Genomic DNA, 19539 nt, shown 5'->3' with positions numbered 1-19539 from the left:
CCAGGCACACACCAGTTCGGGGGTTAGACTTATGTTCTCTTAGAATAACCGGGGGTGTGAAAAAGCAGGCATCTACAGCAGGAACTCACTGACGTCATCAATTCCACAAACGTTTCCAGCAGCCTCTATGTCATGGCACGTGTCAGCCGTGGCGTGTCCGTCTGGGTTCTGCTGGTTCAGTCGCCAGCCTCCATGCAGCGTGAAAGTCATGTAATATCATGTAATCAGATTACTGATGCAAGACATGTTTGCACTAATATCACACCTCAGCCAACCACCAAACAGCCATTATTCATTCATTCATTATTATTTGAAAAACTGCAAAATAGTGAGCGATGACTGTAGTTGTGCTTGGCGGAGGTAATAACGAGGTGGCATCAAAGTCTCCTGGCAGGAAAATGAGATAAGAGTCGATGCGGGTTTGGCTGGAGGTATCACGTGTTCGCTCATCACACCACATCACCTGGCATCGGTGCCAGTATTGCTATGGGTGGACAATATCAGTATATGTACCTACAGTACTTACAGTACATACATACAGTACATAGAGTACGTGGGTAAAACGCCAATAAGACATTTCATGAATTGAATGGAATTGTTCTTTGAAACTTGACGAGCTCCAAGTGCCAAGCAATGAAAGCTTGGCAGATGTTGGATGATCTTCCTTGCTAAGTGGAACATTGTGCACATCATTTCTCTGTCTGACACGTTCACACCTTCTGATTATTTTGGTTTTGTGCCTGCAGATTCGCAGCAGGAATGGAATCGGAAACACACACACACACACACACACACACACATTACTAATGATTAGCCTTCAGCAATGTCATTGTAGTTTATGTGTAACAGTGCATGTTCATCATATGCAAATGGAACAACATCAGCATACTGACTGACATGTTCTCATGTATCACGACTAATACTTCAAGTATTTGTTGGTGTCATTGATTGTGATTGTTCCCAAAGACACCGTGTGGGAGTGAGATGAACACGGACACCACCTTCCTGTTTTGCTAGCAGTTCTGTGTTTCTCACCTTCATCAAAATGCTGCCACTTCCAACTTAGTTTGCCTCCATTTTGGCTTCTTTTGCAGCCGTGACCAATAAGAAAAGCAACTCACAATTCATCACAAAACAGGAAGCTGACCTCGCTACCACTTGGTGCCTCGGACAACGATCACATTCTTCCATGAAGGTAAAAGTGTTGTTCGCGAGCAAAGAACTACACAGTCATCCACTGATGACATCACAGACAGAGCTGACTTCCTGTTTTCACGGTTAGCAAGCTAACAGGATGCTAGCAAGGATGTTTGGTGACGCACACAGTTTATTAATAACACCACAAGACATGTTCCGTATCGTACGCTAACCCAGGCAAAATTTTGCCGTAGATGTTGTACGTTTACCGAAAAACATGCTAAGTGGGTTCCACTTGACTGAATTGTAGTCCACCTCCTACAGGTCACACGGTACAGCTGAATTAGGTCAAGTATGTTGTCAGTAAGTCAAAGCTAACCTAGCATCACTCTGTTACCATAGCAACTGCGGCAAACACACAATTTCACTGCTTTCGGGATGAGGAGCTGACTTTTCACCAGGCGTGCTTCATCTTCTACCACATGCAGCGCTGTGGACATACCCCCACCCTAGCCGTCTGTGTGGATTTTCACAATAAGAGACGCCGGCGTGAAGGACCCGCAGGGCTGGCAACAGCTGAGGTTCGCTTGCCACCTGAGTGCTCAACGACTTCCTCGTGAGGCAGGCTGACAGGAGGCGTCAACATCCGCAGGCGAGCGTCAGAGACGTGGCTTTCATTTGACTTCTGCCTGGGAAACATCGAGACAAGCCAACAAAGACATGCTGCAGCTAGCATTAGTTTGACTTCAGCTCACCAGTGCCGATAGCAGAACATCTCGCAGTGAGATATGTCCTCTTACTTTCTGGTCTCCAAAGCACACTAAACAGCTGTCACTAAGTACACAGTGTACATCCTGTAGTATATACTGTGGACACAGTGTACTGTGTGTACGTTGTGTAACACACAGTACACTGGAAGCTCGCTTAGTGTCTTTTTCTGTTAACATCCAAAATGTAGGCCAACATTTTGCAGTTAGTGTACGATACGGCACATGTCTTGTGGTGTTCTTCATGTACTTCTATCACCAAACGTCCTTGCTAGCATCCTATTTGCTTGCTAACCGTGGAAACAGGAAGTCACAGTGGATGACTCTGCACTTACAGCACAAGTCTCTGCTTTTCTTATTGATCATGGCTGCAAAATGAGCCAAAGAAAGCTGCAAGTGGCAGCCTTTTTTTATAAAGAAAGTGAGAAACACTTGATCCATCCATCCATCCATCCATTTATTTTCCTCCGTCCGGGTCGCGGGGGCAGCAGTCTCAGTAGGGAAGATCTCCGGTTACACCGGGAGGATAACAAGGCTTTCCCAGGCCAGCTGTGAGACATAATCCCTCCAGCGTGTTCTAGGTCTGCCCTTGGGGTTGGGAGGGAGGTCTTGCCCCAGGCGGATGAGTCAGGAGAAAGTACCTCAGGGTCTCTTCACGAGCAAGAGAGGGTGGGAGCGTGAGATCGACAGGTGGATCGGCACAGCGTAATGAGTAATGCACTCACCGCACTGCACCGTCGTAAAACATTCCTACCCTCAGCTCCGGTCATGAGCTTTGGGTTGAGCGAAAGAACAAGAATATTTTCATAGTGAGACAGAAAACCTGTTTTAGACTTCCTAAACACCCCTTTACCATCGTTAGAGGCCTGTAGCGGTGCAGGACATGTATGAGGACTGGAAGACAGTGGTGAGGTGTGCTGTAGGTGTGACAGAGGAGTTCAAGGTGGAGGTGGGACTGCATCAGGGATCAGCTCTGAGCCCCTTCTTGTTCGCTATGGTGATGGACAGACTGACAGACGAGGTTAGACGGGAATCTCCATGGACTATGATGTTTGCAGATGACATTGTGATCTGCAGTGAGAGCAGAGAACAGGTGGAGGAGAAGGTAGAGAGGTGGAGGTTTGCCCTGGAAAGGAGAGGAATGAAGGTTAGCCGCAGTAAGACAGAGTACATGAGTGTGAATGAGAGGGACCCAAGTGGAAGAGTGAGCTTACAGGGAGTGGAGGATTTGAAGTACTTAGGGTCAACAGTCCAGAGCAATGGAGAGTGTGGAAAAGAGGTGAAGAAGCGTGTACAGGCAGGATGGTACGGGTGGAGAAAAGTGTCAGGTGTGATGTGTGATAGAAGAGTTTCAGCTAAAATGAAAGGAAAGGTGTACAAAACTGTGGTGGTGTTTGGTCTGGAGACAGTGTCCATGAGGAAAAGACAGGAGACAGAGCTGGAGGTAGCAGAGATGAAGATGCTGAGGTTCTCTCTGGGAGAGACCAGGAAGGATAGGATCAGGAATGAGTACATCAGAGGGACAGCACATGTTAGAGGTTTTGGAGATAAAGTCAGAGAGGCCAGACTGAGATGGTTTGGACATGTCCAGAGGAGAGATAGGGAATATATAGGTAGAAGGATGCTGAGTTTGGAACTGCCAGGCAGGAGGCCTAGATGAAGACCAAAGAGGAGGTTTATGGATGTAGTGAAAGAGGACATGAAGGTAGTTGGTGTGAGAGAAGAGGATGCAGAAGACAGGGTTAGATGGAGGCAATTGATTCGCTGTGGCGACCCCTGAAGGGAAAAGCCCAAAGGAGAAGAAGATGAAGAAGACATGAAATAACACCCCTACAGTCACCCCGACACTCCTATTCATTGTTTACCCCACATTACACAACTCTCATGTACGGGATATGGGATCCCTGCAGGGACACAAGAAACGAGCCCCCACTAGCAAGCTAGTGAGCTAACTGGTTAGCCAACAATGTTTTTATTATAAACTTAGGAAAGGGTTTCAAACGCAGTGGAGAAGAAGGATAAAGTAAAAAACCCAAAATGTACCACTTCCACACGGAACAGGAGGATAATGGTCATGTTGGACTTTGCATCCTTGGCCGACTCGATGCAGTCTTAAAGGAGTAGTTGGGACTTTCTGGCCATAGTCAGCCATCATTGATTGATTAATTCATTCATTCATTTCTGAAAAAGCGTGATAGAGTGAGGGAGCGATGTTGGAACCGTGTCCTTATCAAAGACAGCACACTTTCTTAGGCTGCTTGGGACATCATCAGCTGATCACATGAGCCATTAGCTGTCAGGTGAAACATCAGCACTTGAAAATAAAGATCTGCACACTGATGTGGCTTATCAACGTGTTTCACATCATCCTCTCCAGTAAAAACTGCCTGTGCGTATTTGCTGATCAAATATGAAAACGTACGGCACAGCGTGAGCCGTGGACTTGATGGAAGTGTCTTACGGTGAAGCACCTGAACGTGGAAATCAGCAGGCATGAAGGTCACCTTCATGGGTGATCAGGTGTGAAGCATCTCCACTTTGCTTCCTAACGGCGCCTCCAGGATTTCACCCGCCATGAAGGACTCCTGCAAGGCAAAATCAAAATCCATGTCAGCACCCCCTGCTGGGCAAAAGGAAAGGTGTTGCCATTATCCACAACCCTTGTGTGTGACGCCAACACACGTCCTTCTACTTGCTGTGCCATCTGAAGATAGAAACAGGTCAAAAGAGGCGGCTAATTCATGGGACGTAATGGGACGCACCTATGAAAACACCTCCAACAAGGTTTAGTGGTGTTGTATCCACGCTGTGAGCATGTAATAACAGGTACGTTCATCATAACATGGAGAACGTCCTTCCTGGGTGCAATGATATCACACAGCCACATAGAAAGGAACGCAACGCCTAGCGCCAAAAACAACACAGCTCCAATATGTAGCGTTACCTTTGGCTAGCGTGTGGTGAAGCTAGTGGCTAGTAGCAAGGTGTAAGGTAGTTCTTGGGCGTAACAATGTCAATAACAATAATAACAACAACAATGAGCTTCACATTACAGAAACGGAGCCTTGTGGGCTTTTTGGAGGGTTTTTCAGAAGGCTTTGCAGGTGGAATAGCCACGTCCCATTACGTGCATTCTTAGCTGCCTGTTTTTTATCTGTTTTTATATCTTTAGAACTCACAGAAAATACAAAGACGTGTGTGTCCATGCTCATCCAACAGTGCAACATGTACTCGGTTGGTCTGAAGATCTTGACCTCCATTTCTAACACACACTCATCTGCAACTAAACCAAGACATGTTCTTCTTGGACTTTCTCCTGGGGTATCACTTGAAATGTCTCGACTTTCACCTTGTCATAGATGACCTTGACAATCAGTGAGCAGCTTGGACACGTGGCCACGTCTTCACCGTTTTCCAGCTCCTCCTGTCAACAACACGAAAACAAACACGCTCAGTTTACAACATGTTCAGGTTACAACAGTGACAACAAACATGATGTCCTGAAGACACTCGTGTGAGATCTTGGCTGCGTGTTTCGGATGGTAGTCCTGCTGGGAGATGAAGCATCATCCCAGTCTGAGGTCTAGTGGCCATGCAGGATGTGTGTGTACGTTACTGCAATCATCTTCTGGTTCCTGCCCTGAAGAACATCCCTGCAGCGTGATTGTGCCACCACCGTGCTTCACTGTAAGGATGCTACTGGCTTTCCTCCAAATATGACGCCAAACACGTCAATCTTTGTCTTCACCACACCAGAGAATTTATTTTACGGGATGTGGACTTTTATCTGCCTGCACATGCCTGAGTAGATAAATATAGCTCACATTTTAGTCATCCATTTGCTTTGCTAAGCTTTTTACTTTTATCACATTTGCAAACACTTCCAAAGCATGTATATTTGTATATATGCGTTGGACATGTGTATATTCCTTCTTCTTTGACGCATCCCTATTACAGTCACACAGAGGGGAAACTGAATTGTGCAATTGTGAATTGTGTAAATGAAAAGAGTACCTTGTTATGGACTATTACTACAAAATGTTAGTGCTGAAATATAGCTGTTAAGCAAAGAGTGGCAACCTTTCAAGTAATACTGTCAACAATCGCTATTTTTTTTAAATCAAATTCATCACAGTATATACTAGGTGTGTTTAAAATAATCCATTCAGCGATATATGGCGATGTTACATTGCATGATTCTCATATGGATTCAAAAGATGTTCATATCAATGTTTTTATATGTATTTTGGAAGTACTGTTTTCATTGCTGCGTCTTTTGTCCTGCACTTACACTCCAGGCCACTACATGGCAGCCTTGGCAGCACACCACCCAAGCCCGCTAGAGTAATAACATCTCGCGAGAGTTAGCTTTACACTATATTCTCGCGGTGTTTAGAGAACAGTTAAAGTTTCAACATGGAGAGGGAATTACGAGATGTTCCGAAGCACATTTATAAATCTGCAATTTGGACTCATTTTGGCTTTTACAGCACCACAGACGGGGGCCCAGATTATGACAAAAGCTACGCCATCTACAAAATGTGTTACGCGAGGATGAAATACTGCGGAAACACCACGAACCTCCGTGCACGTGTTGCCAGACATCACGGCGAAGTGGAGGTAAAGGGACAACAAGCGACTCGTCTCAACTAACGCTTGAACAAGCTAATTTAGCCAAATTGTCTTCAAGCTCACCGCGTGCCACCAAAATAACACTCAGTGACCTACTATATGTGCAAAGACATGCGCCGTCTGAGCTCGGTGGAAAGTGATGGCTTTTTCGTTACGTGATGAACACTTCAGAGCCCCGTTATTCCAAACCTTCCAACACTTCACTGACGTCGTTTTGCCTCGATTGTACAAAGAAGTAAAAAAGGATGTGCTGGATGATCTGCATTTTGCGGAGTGAGTTGCAATAACATGTGATGCCTGGACTTCCATCCACGACATGTGGAAGAAGCGTTCATGTGTTACAAACACGTCCAATGTATGACAGTCACACGGGAGAGAATATTGAGGCGCTGCTGCGTGAAGTTGTGGCTGATTGGGGCGTAAGTGCAAAACATCCTGTGGCAATGCTCCCAACATTGAAACCTCAAACACAGTCTGCAACTTGTTCAATACAGTTGCTGCTGCACTTACCTTTCTGACATTTCACATAATAACATTCATACTCATTTTCTTTTGAATGTGTACCAGTTTAGGAATTAGTTGTTTCCAGAATCATATATTTTTTAAAAATCACAATAATTGTCTTGCACTTAAGTATCGCAATATATCGAATCGAATCGTGACCTATGAATCGCGATATCGCCAGATAATAAGCAATGCACACCCCTAGTATATACAGTCAAACTTGTCTATAGTGGCCACTCGAGGGAGACTGCAAAAGTGGTCGCTATAGACAGGTGGCCTCTATAGACAGGTTGGCGTCCAGTTTGAATGTTGACCAGTAGAGGAACAAAAAAGAAAAAAAAGAGGGGGAAATAATAATGTTGACCAGTAAAGGGCAGTGTGGGACTGCGGATAAAAGTTGTACAGCACTACAAGGCTTGTTATTATCCACGACCCACAGAACAAAGCTGTGCTAGTAATGTCTTACGCTTGTTTTTAATATTTTACTTTTTATACGGCAGAGTGTCATTACAGCTTTAGTTCATCAGGAAGTGACGGGAAGTGACGGTGGGCGTCCCGAGCAGGAGAGCTAGGCTCAGTGCTAGCTGTGAGTTTGGAGAGAGTTGGGAAGTGTGTTTATGTTGGCGTGGATGTAAAGTCCTGCAGTGTTCTCCGCTGTTAATAAAGCCATTAAAGCGCATCGGCGACGTGAGTCTCTCCTTCCCCACAACAAGCGACATTACAGTATTGACCAGTGCACACCAGGAAATAAACGGTGTCATTTCTTACAGGCATTGGCTGGACAGCTATGTAGTGGGGCTTGTTTAACCTTTGCCTTGTGGGCAAGCAGGAAGGAGAGACGATGCTGAGAGATGTGTGTGTGTTCTGAGCTGCTGTCTGGTGGCCGCGTTCAATAAATAAAGTTGGCAGAAGCAACAGGAGAAGTTTCCTTCTTTGCTTCGGAGCTGAATAACACTGACAAGTTAACAGACTAGTAGAGAACGGAAAAAGAAGATGGCTTTTTTTGTGTCGAATACAGAAGATGAGGACTTTGATGGATTTGTGGATGAGGATTGATGAAAAATAGCGTGAGTACATTCTAAAATACTTCAATTAAGTACAACCCAACTCAGTTTTGCTCCCGCTGCCGCATGCATGCTGGCGTATGTTTTTTTTTTATTTATTGTAGCGTCGCTGGGAGCACGTCCTGTTTCCCAGCCTACTTTGCGGTAATGTTTTGGTGCAAATGCTCTTAAAGTTACATGTTTGACCAGGAAATAGCAAGCTCAAAAGAAGACGGCTTTTTTATGTGGAACAACTAACAGTTTGTGTGGATCTTGTGAATGATTGTGACTGAGCTAGGACTCAGTAATTAAAGTCTACACACGACGGCTTCATTGATTGAAAAACAAAACTTTTTCGTGCATGAAGCTTCTACTTGAGTCGGTAATTTGGCCGCTATACGCGGTCAGATATTGACCAAGGGAGACAAAATGGATGGCCGCTGGCTGCGTTGGACAGGTGACTGCTATACACAGGGTCTATAACATGTAAATTTGCTGGGGGGGATTTTTCAGTGGCTGCTATAGGGAGATGGCTGTTCTATAAAGGTGGCCGCTAAGACTTTTGACTGTATATATATATATATATATACAGTATACATACATACATACATATATATATACATATATACATATACTGTATATACACATATATATATACACATATATATATATACACATATATATATATATATATATATATACACACATATATATATATATACACACACACACACACACATATACATATATACATATACATATGCATATATATATATATACGCATATATATATGCATATATATATATATATATGCATATATATATATATATATATATATATATATATATATATATATATATATATATATATATATATATATATATATATATATACACACACACACACACATACATACACATATATATATATATATATATGTCCCGCACTCGAGACTCGCTCAAGGACCGATTGCAACAAGTCCAAGTGTTCCTCCTCAGTGTCACTTGCAATGAACACATCATCTATGTACACTACAACATCCAGTCCCGACAGTACTTCCAATACTGCTGATTGAAACACATTGGGGAAATTTTTATATCCCTGTGGAAGTCTCTGCCGTACATAGGCTCTTCCGCAGTGTGTAAAAGCAGTTTTCCCTTGTGATGTCTTGGCCAGTCGTACCGAGAAAAAACCATTTGCCAAATCTATACATGATTTGTACTTTTTTACTCTCAATGTCTTTATGGATGCCTGGGGATTTATAAGACTCGCTCTGTTTGCCACTGTCTGGCGATTAAGCGTTTTAAAATTAATTACTGGCCGCCAGCCCCCACCTACAGACTCTGGCTTCTTTACTGCCTGTATAGGGCTGTTGGTGAGCGGGTATCGCTCCTCACGCAATATGCCTAGTAATAATAGCTCACTTACTATTTTGTCCATTTCAGCTACGGCTCCCGGATTAGTGGGTATTGCCTCACTGGGGGATGCAGTCCTCCTTCAATCGTGTGTATGTATGTTGGGCCCAAGTCCCCACAATCGTTCTTAAAATGGGCCACCAGGGTTTTTTCCAAAATCTCGGTAAGTCTTTTCTTCCCTTCAGGGGACAGGTCGCTGTCCTGGACCTGCTGCTCTCTCACCGTCGGAACGTCCACTGGCTTATACCATCCTCCGTCTGAGGGTAGCACAACTCCGATACGGACCATCTTGGAGTGAAGCTTTTCCAGGCGCTTCGTCAGTGAAACACGCCTCGCTCGGGGCTTGTATAAATCCTCGGCATCCCGTAATGTCAATAGGTTATATGGACCAATGATCCATAACAGTCCTTTCCATGTCCCAAACGGCATTTGCCTTTTGGATCCATCAGCAACGATAACGTCCAAGTGCCCTTTCATCTTGAGGCTTCTACAGATCATCGACACTTCTGCTCCGGTATCCACCAGATAGGGTACTCTGTCAACATCGGCGTAAAGCTTGTCCCCCCTCCGGTAGACCGGTCCTTTAATGTCCTGTACCTCCTTGGCAGCTATTTTGATGGCCCTCCGGTACCCGCAGCTTTACGGGCTTCCCGGAGAGCTATCTTCAGCTCTGGTGTCAAACAGGTGCTCGCTTTCGCTCTTGGGGTGGGTTTCGGTGTTGTCTCTTTGGCTTTCTGCTGTTGCTGCGGCGGTGGAACTCTCTTAGGCTGACTTGGCCGTGAAGATGAGCTCGACCCCCCGTCAGCCTGTCTCCTGGCGGGCCTTCCGTTTTTCAGAGTAATGTCTTTTCAGTCGATCCCATTTCCTGACCGCTTCATCAATTACGCTGGTGTTGGCCTCAGGTGCCATCTGAACAAAAATTTGTTCGTTTTCTCCTCCCGTCGTCACTTTTCTTAGTACCTTAACATATCTAGAAGGCACCACCTCCGGCCTCAACTTGTGCCACACCTGTGTAAGGGTATGTCCTTTTTTAAGGTCGTCTTTCGCTCTGGAAATAAAAGTGTCCTCATCATCTTCCTCATCACCGGTCCAGCGGTTATAGACCTCTTGTGCCGTTTCTCCCACTCCTATGGTGTCAGAGGTTATAAGTTGCAGGCAGGCTTTCTTTGCAGCGTCATCCACATCACAATTCTTTACTATGTGCCAGTTGGCTTTCAGGTAGTCCTTTATAGACTCGTCGGTAGCCTTCGGTTGCACAACGGTTTTCAAAGTTTTTAGTCCCTGATATCCTCCTCCCCCGGCTGGGCCAGCTCCCATCATAGTTGTCATATTGCTTAGCCGGGGGCTGGGAGGGGCAGCTTGGGCAGCTGCAGAACCCACTCGGGCACGCTCATTTATCAGGTCACAAGTGTCCAAGTCATCCTGAGACCGGTCATAAACGGTCTGTTTCAGGCGTCGAAGCATCACATCATACATTATTGCCACGAAGCCATCACGAAAGTTCTTTGTCAATTCCGTGCACTTCACTAAGGTGTGGTAGGACGGGGCCATCAGTAAGTTCGCCGCTTCCCCCCACGGCATTGTTACGGTAAAATCCGCCTCATCGTCCAGCTTCCCGTAACATGCCAGGGGGATTGGGTAGTCCTTCTGGTGTGCCTCCGGCACGTAAGCCCTTCTCCCATCACGAGTTGTCACGCAGCCAGCGCCTAGATCTCTTGCTAGCCGCTCGGACGCCTTATACACATCCTGTACTGTCACAGGAGCCTTGTTGGGTCTCTGGCATACTCCTGCCCATATGGCCTGGTCTGGAGGATCAAAGGGAACAGCTTCCGAGCGTAAGGTCATCCCCAGCCTTCCATCAGGGTCTATGTCCCCCGGGTCTCTCGCCAGATCGGCTGGTGGTGGTATCGGTGGTCCGGTATCGGTGGATTGGGGCATGACGGCTTCTGAGCCGAGTAAGCTCCCCCAAACCCGAGAAGAGCGTAAGCCTTTCGTGAAGGAGAGTGGTAGCGGAGCTACCAGGACTGAGATGTGGAAGGCTTTGATTAAAGCGGGAGTACCAGCAGAGGAAATAGATGGCATCCCAACGAATGCGTTAATGGAGAAGTGTAGGCAGAAGGGCATACAAGTGAGGTGTAATATGGCTCCTAGGGTGGATCTGGGTGTGGCAGACTTGGTCGCTATGCTGAAGGAAGTGGTCAGGCCACCTCCTACGGCGCCACCCCGTTCAAGAGTGGAGGATCAGTCTGATGATGATTCCTCAGATTCGGGAGAGGAAGAAAAGTATGTTGCTGCCGTGAGCAGAAAGCAGACCAAGAAGCAGAGGAAGAAGGAGAAAAGAGATAGGCGAAGGCGTGACAGGGAGGATGAATAGGATGAAGGCCAAGCCGAAGTCCTTAAGACTACCTGGTCCGCCACGGATATACGGCCTCATGTAGAATTAGAAATTTATTGGAAGAAATCTGTACAAAAGGTAACAGCGTTGGTGGACACAGGGGCTGAGGCTCGTTGATTAGTGGAAATCCGGACAAAATTAAAGGAAAAATCGTGCCCCTAACGGGAATTGGGGGACAAGTAGTGTACGGGAAAAGTATAACACTACCACCAAAAATCGGACAAACGCCCATTAAAAAGTATACCGTTGTAGTCACTCCCATAAAGGAGTGGATAGTGGGAATGGACATTTTGACAGGAATGACTTTGCATTTAAGACACGGGAAGTTTATGTTTGGAGATCTTAGGAAAATAAAGTCTGTTTTGGTGGGAAAAGTGCACATGGCACCATTCCCCATACCTGAAGCGACGACGTTAATCTCCATGAAACAATATAGAATCCGTGGGGGTCAGGAGGAGATTACTAAAACAATAAAAGATAAGGAGAAATTGGGGTAATTTGTAGATTATGGGGGGAACAACCCGTGGTTGTACAAAAAGATGACGAAATTACACAGTTAATAATTAAACCATGCAATATAACCTCAGTACAGGAGATTACTCCACCTGAGGTTGTTACTTTTAGAAGTACTAGAGGTTTTGGTTCAACAGATAAGGTGGGAGCTAAAGTGTGGGTGAAGCAGCGGGATGGTCCTCCACAACCCGCTGAAATTATAGCACAGGGAAATGATGCTACCGTGAGTGTCATGTATTCAGGACAGGAGAAATGGGTCAATGTACCTGTGTCAAAATGTTACTTAAGGGAAGATTAGAAAGTGTAGGATGCTATGTCCAACTGTGCTTCTTTGTGCAGGTAAATGATCAACTGGAAACGCTTTACTGGAGTGCCAAGGAGGGCTCGACATCGACAAGATGGCTGGGGACCGCGGACCTGGTGGTGCCGGCTCTTTGGTCACGCGCCTCCTTGCTCTTGGTGTCATGGTGGTCCACTCTTGGGGAACAACCCAAGAAACGACCCGGAACGAGTGCAGGACCACGTGAGCTGTCCGGCAGGTCAAGCATGTCTGATGGCCAACATCACCAGTGACTGTAACATCTACGTCTGTTACACATGCCTGGCACAAACTCTTCACGTCCGAATGGCCCAAGCTACTCAGAGGACTGTGGTGTCAAGGACAATCAAGTTTCCAAATCTCCCAACATGTCATCGACGACGTCGAGAGTGGTATGACACGCTGCTTGGAGGGACTGGAACGGTGTTGGGGGTGTCCAACACCATCGACGGGGAGGTCACGCGTACAGTGCTGTCGACCACTGGACAGTATACATCACGGGCGTTACACCAAGTTGGGGAGTGGTTACCTAACGGGATAGGTACACAATTGAGTAATGTCAATTTATGGACGCATCAGTACAATTGGCAATTGACTATGTTTAACGAAACTTATCGCTCCTTAATGAATCTGACCCAAACTGCCAATTGGACTGCTTGTAATATACAAATGTTACATGCACGCATTCAGAAGGAAAGGTTTATAACTGGAGTTTATACAAGGAATTATCATCAGTGGAGAAATACTTGGAATATTAGTCAAAAACTATGGCTCCAACTATTTCCGGAACAAACTGTTTGCAATAACACCCAATGCAAAGGTTATTGGTATCAATACAATGTAACTCAAGTGAAAACTGTATGCCGATATGAAGTACTTCCGGTAATATCAATACATGGATATCATTATCTGCATGTGAGTGGAGAGTGGTTTGAAGCCGCAACAAATACGACTTATGACACTGATTTATGTGATAAAACTGATCAAGGGATGGTATGTACTTTACAGATGGGTCACGCTAATCCATGTTTGAGTGACAGTCAGGTAACATTATGTGATTGGAGTGTTGAGACACCACGAGACATGCTATGGCAGGTAGGGCCACATTACCTATGCGTAGCTACCATGAGACAACACCCACAGTTACCTTCAGCTCCATTCGTTGGCTGTCTTAATGATGTACACCTGTGGCATTGGAATAATCAAACTTATTATCTCCCCAATTACTCCCAGGAGTCCAGATTGTCAGCGGTGCAGTGGGAGGTTTTGCGCCACCCCTGGACTGTGTCTCTGGACCGGTTCAAATGCGCATTGGACCGGTCCACAGAATTGAAGGATCTGATACAAAGACCTAGGTACAATGTCACGCGGTTGTGGGTGTCCACATTAATAGCCGGGGATGAAGTGAAACATGTAGCGAGGCTAGTGCAGCAGAGTTCCGCCCATCATTGGTGGGATATTTTATCTGGAATGTCTGTAACTGCCAGGAAAACCATACTGCCACCCTTGTTTATTTTGGCAGGATGCTTAATTATATTAACCTTATGTAACGTATTCACTTGCTTGTATGTTAGACGAGCTAAAAGACAGCTTGAGAGAATAATTTTTAATCAGTGGTAGTATTATGCAAATTGCTGTGTGTGAAAGCGATGCCCCTTTTTGGGCTTACCAAAATTGAGGTAATTGTGGAAAGCGGGGGACCGGATATTTATGTTTGGAATTTTCATGTTGCGGGGAATATGATGTGGGGTGAATTTGTCTGTGACACACGGGCGGATTTACTTGAGAGGGTGCAACACGATCTGGTTAATTGGAATAATTGGGAGGGGAACATGATGAATAATGCTATGTTATGGACGGTGGAAGATTTTATGAATTGAGGAAAATGATGTTCAGAACATCAAGAGTGGAATGTGAAAGGGTGATGGGTTTGTGTTGTTCTGAACATTCATTTCCCAGGATACGAATGTGAGAAAGGGTTTGTGTTGTTCTGAATATTCACTTCCCACTGTATCTTGTTATTGTTATCTGCTGACCTTGCCTACCAGGTGCTTGTTATGTACTGAGGAAGACAGGACACTCATATAACCAAACTAGGTTGCCTGGCGCCTGTTTTGTTAAAAACAGTAACTCTGTGTGCGAATGCCTGAGTTTCGGGGCCGGCCACCCTGTTCTCACGCTCGCACGAACAGACTGGCATAAAGAGGGGAGAGCGAAAACACCTAGATGGAGTCTGCTGCGGGTTGTGATCGAACGCCCAGCCGATTGATGCGAACTCTTCCACGGGTGTTGGCTCTCCACCCTGTTGGCGTAGGTAAGAGGCTTTTTCGCTGCAATCATATATCTTGTGTGTTGATGCTTAAATAAATACGCCCTTGTTTAGGCTAAAATACCTTGATGTGTCTGTGTCATTCTGTGTGCCGACTGAACACGATCCTCTAAAAATATTCTAAAACACAATCGTAGGTGAAGAGCGTGTAGAGGAGTGGACTCAGCACACACCCCTGTGGGGTCCCAGTGCTCACAATTCTTGAGCTGGATGTGCGATTGTGGACTCTGACTGACTGGGGTCTGCCTGTGAGAAAGTTAAACACCCAGTTACAGAGGGAGGGAGACAGGCCAAGTGTGAGGAGCTTATCTGTGAGTTTGTGGGGGCTGACTGTATTAAAAGCAGAGCTATAGTCTAAAAATAGCATTCTGACATGTGTGTCCTGGCCCTGTAGGTGAGAAAGGGCTGTGTGGATGGCAGTGTTGACTGCATCATCCGTGGACCGGTTCTGGCGATATGCAAATTGTAGAGGGTCCACAGTAGCCGCCGGGATGCTCTTTTTGATGTGGGTCATGACTATTCTTTCAAAGCACTTCATAACAATAGGAGTGAGTGCTATAGGGCGATAGTCATTCAAGCAGGTCACGTTGCTCTTCTTGGGTACGGGCACTATGGTGGTGGACTTAAAGCAGATCGGTACAGATGCTTGTGCAAGCGACAGGTTAAATATGTCAGCAAGCACATCAGCTAGCTCTGATGAGCAAATCCGAAGTGCACGTCCTGAGATGTTGTCTGGGCCTGCTGCTTTTCGTGGGTTTGTTTTGTTTAGAACCCTGCGCACATCAGCTGATGTCACCATGAGAGGTGATTCCTGTGTGCTCCCCATGTCCAGCCACCCTCTCTGCTCATCAGGAGTTTGGGTGTCAAAGCGGGCATAGAACTCATTCAGCTCATCTGGAGGTGTGGTTTGGCTGGATGTGGCTACGCTACTCCGCTGTCGATAGTCTGTGATGTGCTGGAGCCCCGCCCACATGCGCCGAGGGTTTGAGGTGGAATAGTAGCCCTCCAGCTTCTTTCTGTACTGTCTTTTGGCCTGTCGTATGGACCTCCTCAGGTCATATCTGGCCTTTTTGTAGTCATCAGCGGTGCCCATGACAAATGCAGTCGAACGAGCACGTAGCTTAGCCCTTACATCACAGTTCATCCACTGTTTTTGGTTAGGGTATTTTCTGTAATACTTGGTGGTGGTAACAGTCTCTATGCATGTGCTAATGTAGCCAGTAACAGCAGAAGCGTATTCATCCAAATCAACAGTACAATCTTCCCTCCCCGCTGCAGTTTTAAACACATCCCAGTTTGTGCAGCCAAAGCAGTCCTGAAGTACTTGATCAGTTTCTTCATTCCACACTTTAACTGCTGTACTTACAGGGGGAGCTTTTTTAAGAAGTTGTCTGTATGTTGGATAAAGGAATATAGAGATGTGGTCGGCCTTTCCAAAGTGGGGTCTTGGAACAGCCTTCAAAGCACCTTGCATGTTGCTGTAGACTTGGTCCAGGATGTTATTTTCCCTTGTGGGAAAGCTCACATGCTGGTAATATTTGGGGAGGACAGTCCTGAGGTTACAGTGGTTGAAATCGCCAGATATAATGAATACAGCGTCTGGGTGTTTGGTCTCGTGTTTATCAATGATGTCATGCAGGAGGCCTAGTGCATTAGCAGTGTTAGCTCATGGTGGGATGTAAACAGCAGTTAAATACACAGCGCTAAACTCACGAGGTAAATAAAAAGGTCTGCATTTCACCATCAGCAGCTCAATGTCCTGCGAGCAGTGCTTTTCCATCGTCTGTACGTCTGTGCACCACCGTTTGTTTACGTAAACACAGACGCCGCCACCTCTGTGTTTACCAGACGCTAAAGTCCGATCTCCCCGGTAAGCAGCAAATGTTTCCAACTGGATCGCCGAGTCCGGTATATCCTCCGTCAGCCAGGTTTCTGTGAAGGTGAGGACACAGCATTCCCTGATCTCACGTTGAGCTGTAATCCTTGCTCTTAGTTCGTCCATCTTGTTTTCAAGAGAGCGGACGTTGGCTAGCAGCAAGCTTGGTTGCGGTGGCCTCGTCGCTCTAGCTTTTAGCCTAGCATGCAGGCCGGCCCGCTTGCCTCGTTTACGCCTCGGATGCTTTGCTCGCCGGGTATTCAGCTCACCGGGGCCGCAGGCTGCTGCGTTCTCCCGGCGCAGAAGAAAGGCAAAGTCTGAGAGGCTAAATGAAAGTTCATGGTGAACCCTGCCGATGTTCAAAAGTGTCTCTCTGTTGTAATGTACTGCGTGAGTGTGTTAAATGTCCAAAATGAACAATAAAATAGCAAAAAATAGAAATATATACACACACACATATATATATACATACACACACATATATATATATATATATATATATATATATATATATATATATATATATATATATACATACACACACACACACACACATACACACACACACACACATATACAGTATATATATATACACATATACATACACACACACATATATATATACACACATATATTGTCAGAGTTGTGTTAGTGAAGAATATCCACTTATTGTTTTTCTTTGTCTTTATGTTTTTGTATTCCACACATACATGCATAATAAAGACGTTGTTGTGATTTTCGGAGTGTCCATGAATGCACCTTGCCCTAGTCTAGTGACAAGCGTCGTGCCGAGGAGGACTAGAAAGGTGTTTGTGAGTTGTATACATTCACTATATGGTGTTGGAACTGCACTGCTGTTGATGTGTTGGGGTCAGCCTGAAGTTATACAAGAGCGACAGACTGTGTGACCCTGCGCGGACACTACATTGCTGCCTGCGTCGGCTGTCATAACAGCGGCGTGGCTGATGCGCATGCGTTAATGACGCAACAGAATCAAGTAATTAATGAAATACATTTGTTACTAAGGTTTACGCTCCATTTTTAACAGCCCTACTGTAAAGTGATGATCCCAGATATGATTAAAAATATGTTAGCCGATAGCTAGCATGACTCACCTTGCTTATGGCGAATTTGTCTCCACAGGGACACGGAAAGTAAAACATTTCCGTGTCTTCGTCGTATTCGAAGTCTTCGATCTCCACTTCGTCGTGAAAAACAGACATTTTCCACTCACAAATGATGAAAAGAATAAAAAAAGAAATTATGTATTTAAATGGATAAAAGATTCAATAGTCCTGTCACTGTGGAACCCACATTGACCAAAACATATGCAGTCGCCACTTGCTGACGTCACATGCGCCGTGTCGCTAATATATGACGGCAGATGCAAAAAATGCTGCGTTCCTGATTCCTGGAAAAATAGAAAATGACCCTTCAAGTTCAAAGATCCGACTTCATAGTGTTCAGGCCCGTAACCGGGGAGGGGGGGGGGGTTCGGGGAGTTCGAACGAACCCCCCCCCCCCCCCGGCGGGCGACCAAAGGTCCGCTTGGTTAAAAAAAAAAAAGCTGCTATCAAGGTGTGCAATTGTAACGGAGTGTAGATGTACTGTGATAAATGATGGCAGAAGTGTTGCAACAGCGCTTGTTGCTGGTGAATAGTGGCATGTGCACATTGCTGCAGGAAGTTGTTAACTGTTAGGAATGAGGACTGGGAATGAGACATGGTGAGTCACGTTTTGCACTGTCGGGGATATTTGGTGATGTAATGTTTACTGTGTGTTTATATTTTGTCATGTGCATTTGATAGTGTTCACTCATTGGAAAGAGCCAGTCTGCACTTCTGAGTGAAGTTTTCTAGACTTTAATGCAGTTTCTTTGTTGAACTAACTTGGAATCATTTATGTGCAATGTAGATGATCACCTGTCATTCCTCTGTAAAACTGTTGTTACAGGTCATATTCTATGTCATTGTGACGATGTTGTCTTCAATATGCTGTTTCTACTTGTTGCTGCTTTGCTAATGCTAATTGCTGGGCCTCATTTAGTATTGCACGCTGTGCAGCAGCCATGTTGGCCACGTGAGATGTGTTCAGGAACATCATGCAAAAGAAGTTTGAATGTGTTAACTTGTCCTGTATCGTAAGTTGGATAACTAAATATTTTATTGTATTAATATCAGTACACGTGTGAGACAAATGATAAAATGTGAAGATAATAATGTGAAGGGGAATTAGAAAGGGTTAGCCAACCAATATACGATACCATCACAACCAATTGGAACACTTTTTGTTTTGTAAGGTCTGTTCACTCAAATTTTTGCACCCCCCGAAAAATATCTGGTTACGGGCCTGGTGTTCATAGTTTAAAAAAGTGCACTAAGTCATATATAAGGAAAGTTATGATGGCTAGTTTAAAAGTAACGTCTAGTTCATACAATCCAAGCGATCTTTTTAGACTCACTGTAGCAGAGTGAAATCTTTGATTTAAAATACTGTGCTTTTTGTTGTGAACATTCTCAAAACCTGCATTTATGTTTTGATGCAACTTATTTTTTTTGCGGTTGCTGTTGCAAGGGGGACCCTTTATAGCGACGCACACAGGGAGATAT

The 19539-nt window shown here is 45.2% G+C and overlaps 1 protein-coding gene across 2 annotated transcripts; it reads right to left on the bottom strand.

The window, feature by feature from the left end:
* Positions 1 to 2885: 2885 nt before the first annotated feature.
* On the bottom strand, positions 2886 to 18380 carry dph3 (diphthamide biosynthesis 3). Of its 2 annotated transcripts, XM_054780603.1 has the most exons (4): positions 18046 to 18380; positions 5254 to 5328; positions 4376 to 4489; positions 2886 to 3030 (listed from the first exon to the last, which is right to left on the bottom strand). In XM_054780603.1, the coding sequence occupies exons 1-3, from the start codon at positions 18151 to 18153 to the stop codon at positions 4421 to 4423; spliced, it is 252 nt and encodes an 83-aa protein (XP_054636578.1). In that variant the 5' UTR covers positions 18154 to 18380; the 3' UTR covers positions 2886 to 3030; positions 4376 to 4420. The 2 variants fall into 2 exon arrangements, with proteins under 2 accessions (XP_054636578.1, XP_054636577.1); XM_054780602.1 differs by lacking the exon at positions 2886 to 3030 and having other exon boundaries at positions 4342 to 4489; positions 18046 to 18376.
* Between the last annotated feature and the right edge of the window lie 1159 nt (positions 18381 to 19539).

Source organism: Dunckerocampus dactyliophorus, chromosome 1, assembly GCF_027744805.1.
Source record: "Dunckerocampus dactyliophorus isolate RoL2022-P2 chromosome 1, RoL_Ddac_1.1, whole genome shotgun sequence".
NCBI lineage: Eukaryota > Metazoa > Chordata > Actinopteri > Syngnathiformes > Syngnathidae > Dunckerocampus > Dunckerocampus dactyliophorus.
Note: the sequence above shows the minus strand (reverse complement) of the source record. Positions and strands in the feature narration are given on the sequence as shown.

What these genes read in the sequence shown, in the direction of transcription:
- dph3 (XM_054780603.1), bottom strand. Translation starts at nt 18,153, where the DNA reads ATGTCTGTTTTTCACGACGAAGTGGAGATCGAAGACTTCGAATACGAC. An exon ending in ACAAATTCGCCATAAGCAAG is followed by an intron (nt 5,329 to 18,045) that starts GTGAGTCATGCT and finishes TGTTGTTGACAG; the next exon opens with GAGGAGCTGGAAAACGGTGA. An exon ending in TCAAGGTCATCTATGACAAG is followed by an intron (nt 4,490 to 5,253) that starts GTGAAAGTCGAG and finishes TTTGCCTTGCAG; the next exon opens with GAGTCCTTCATGGCGGGTGA.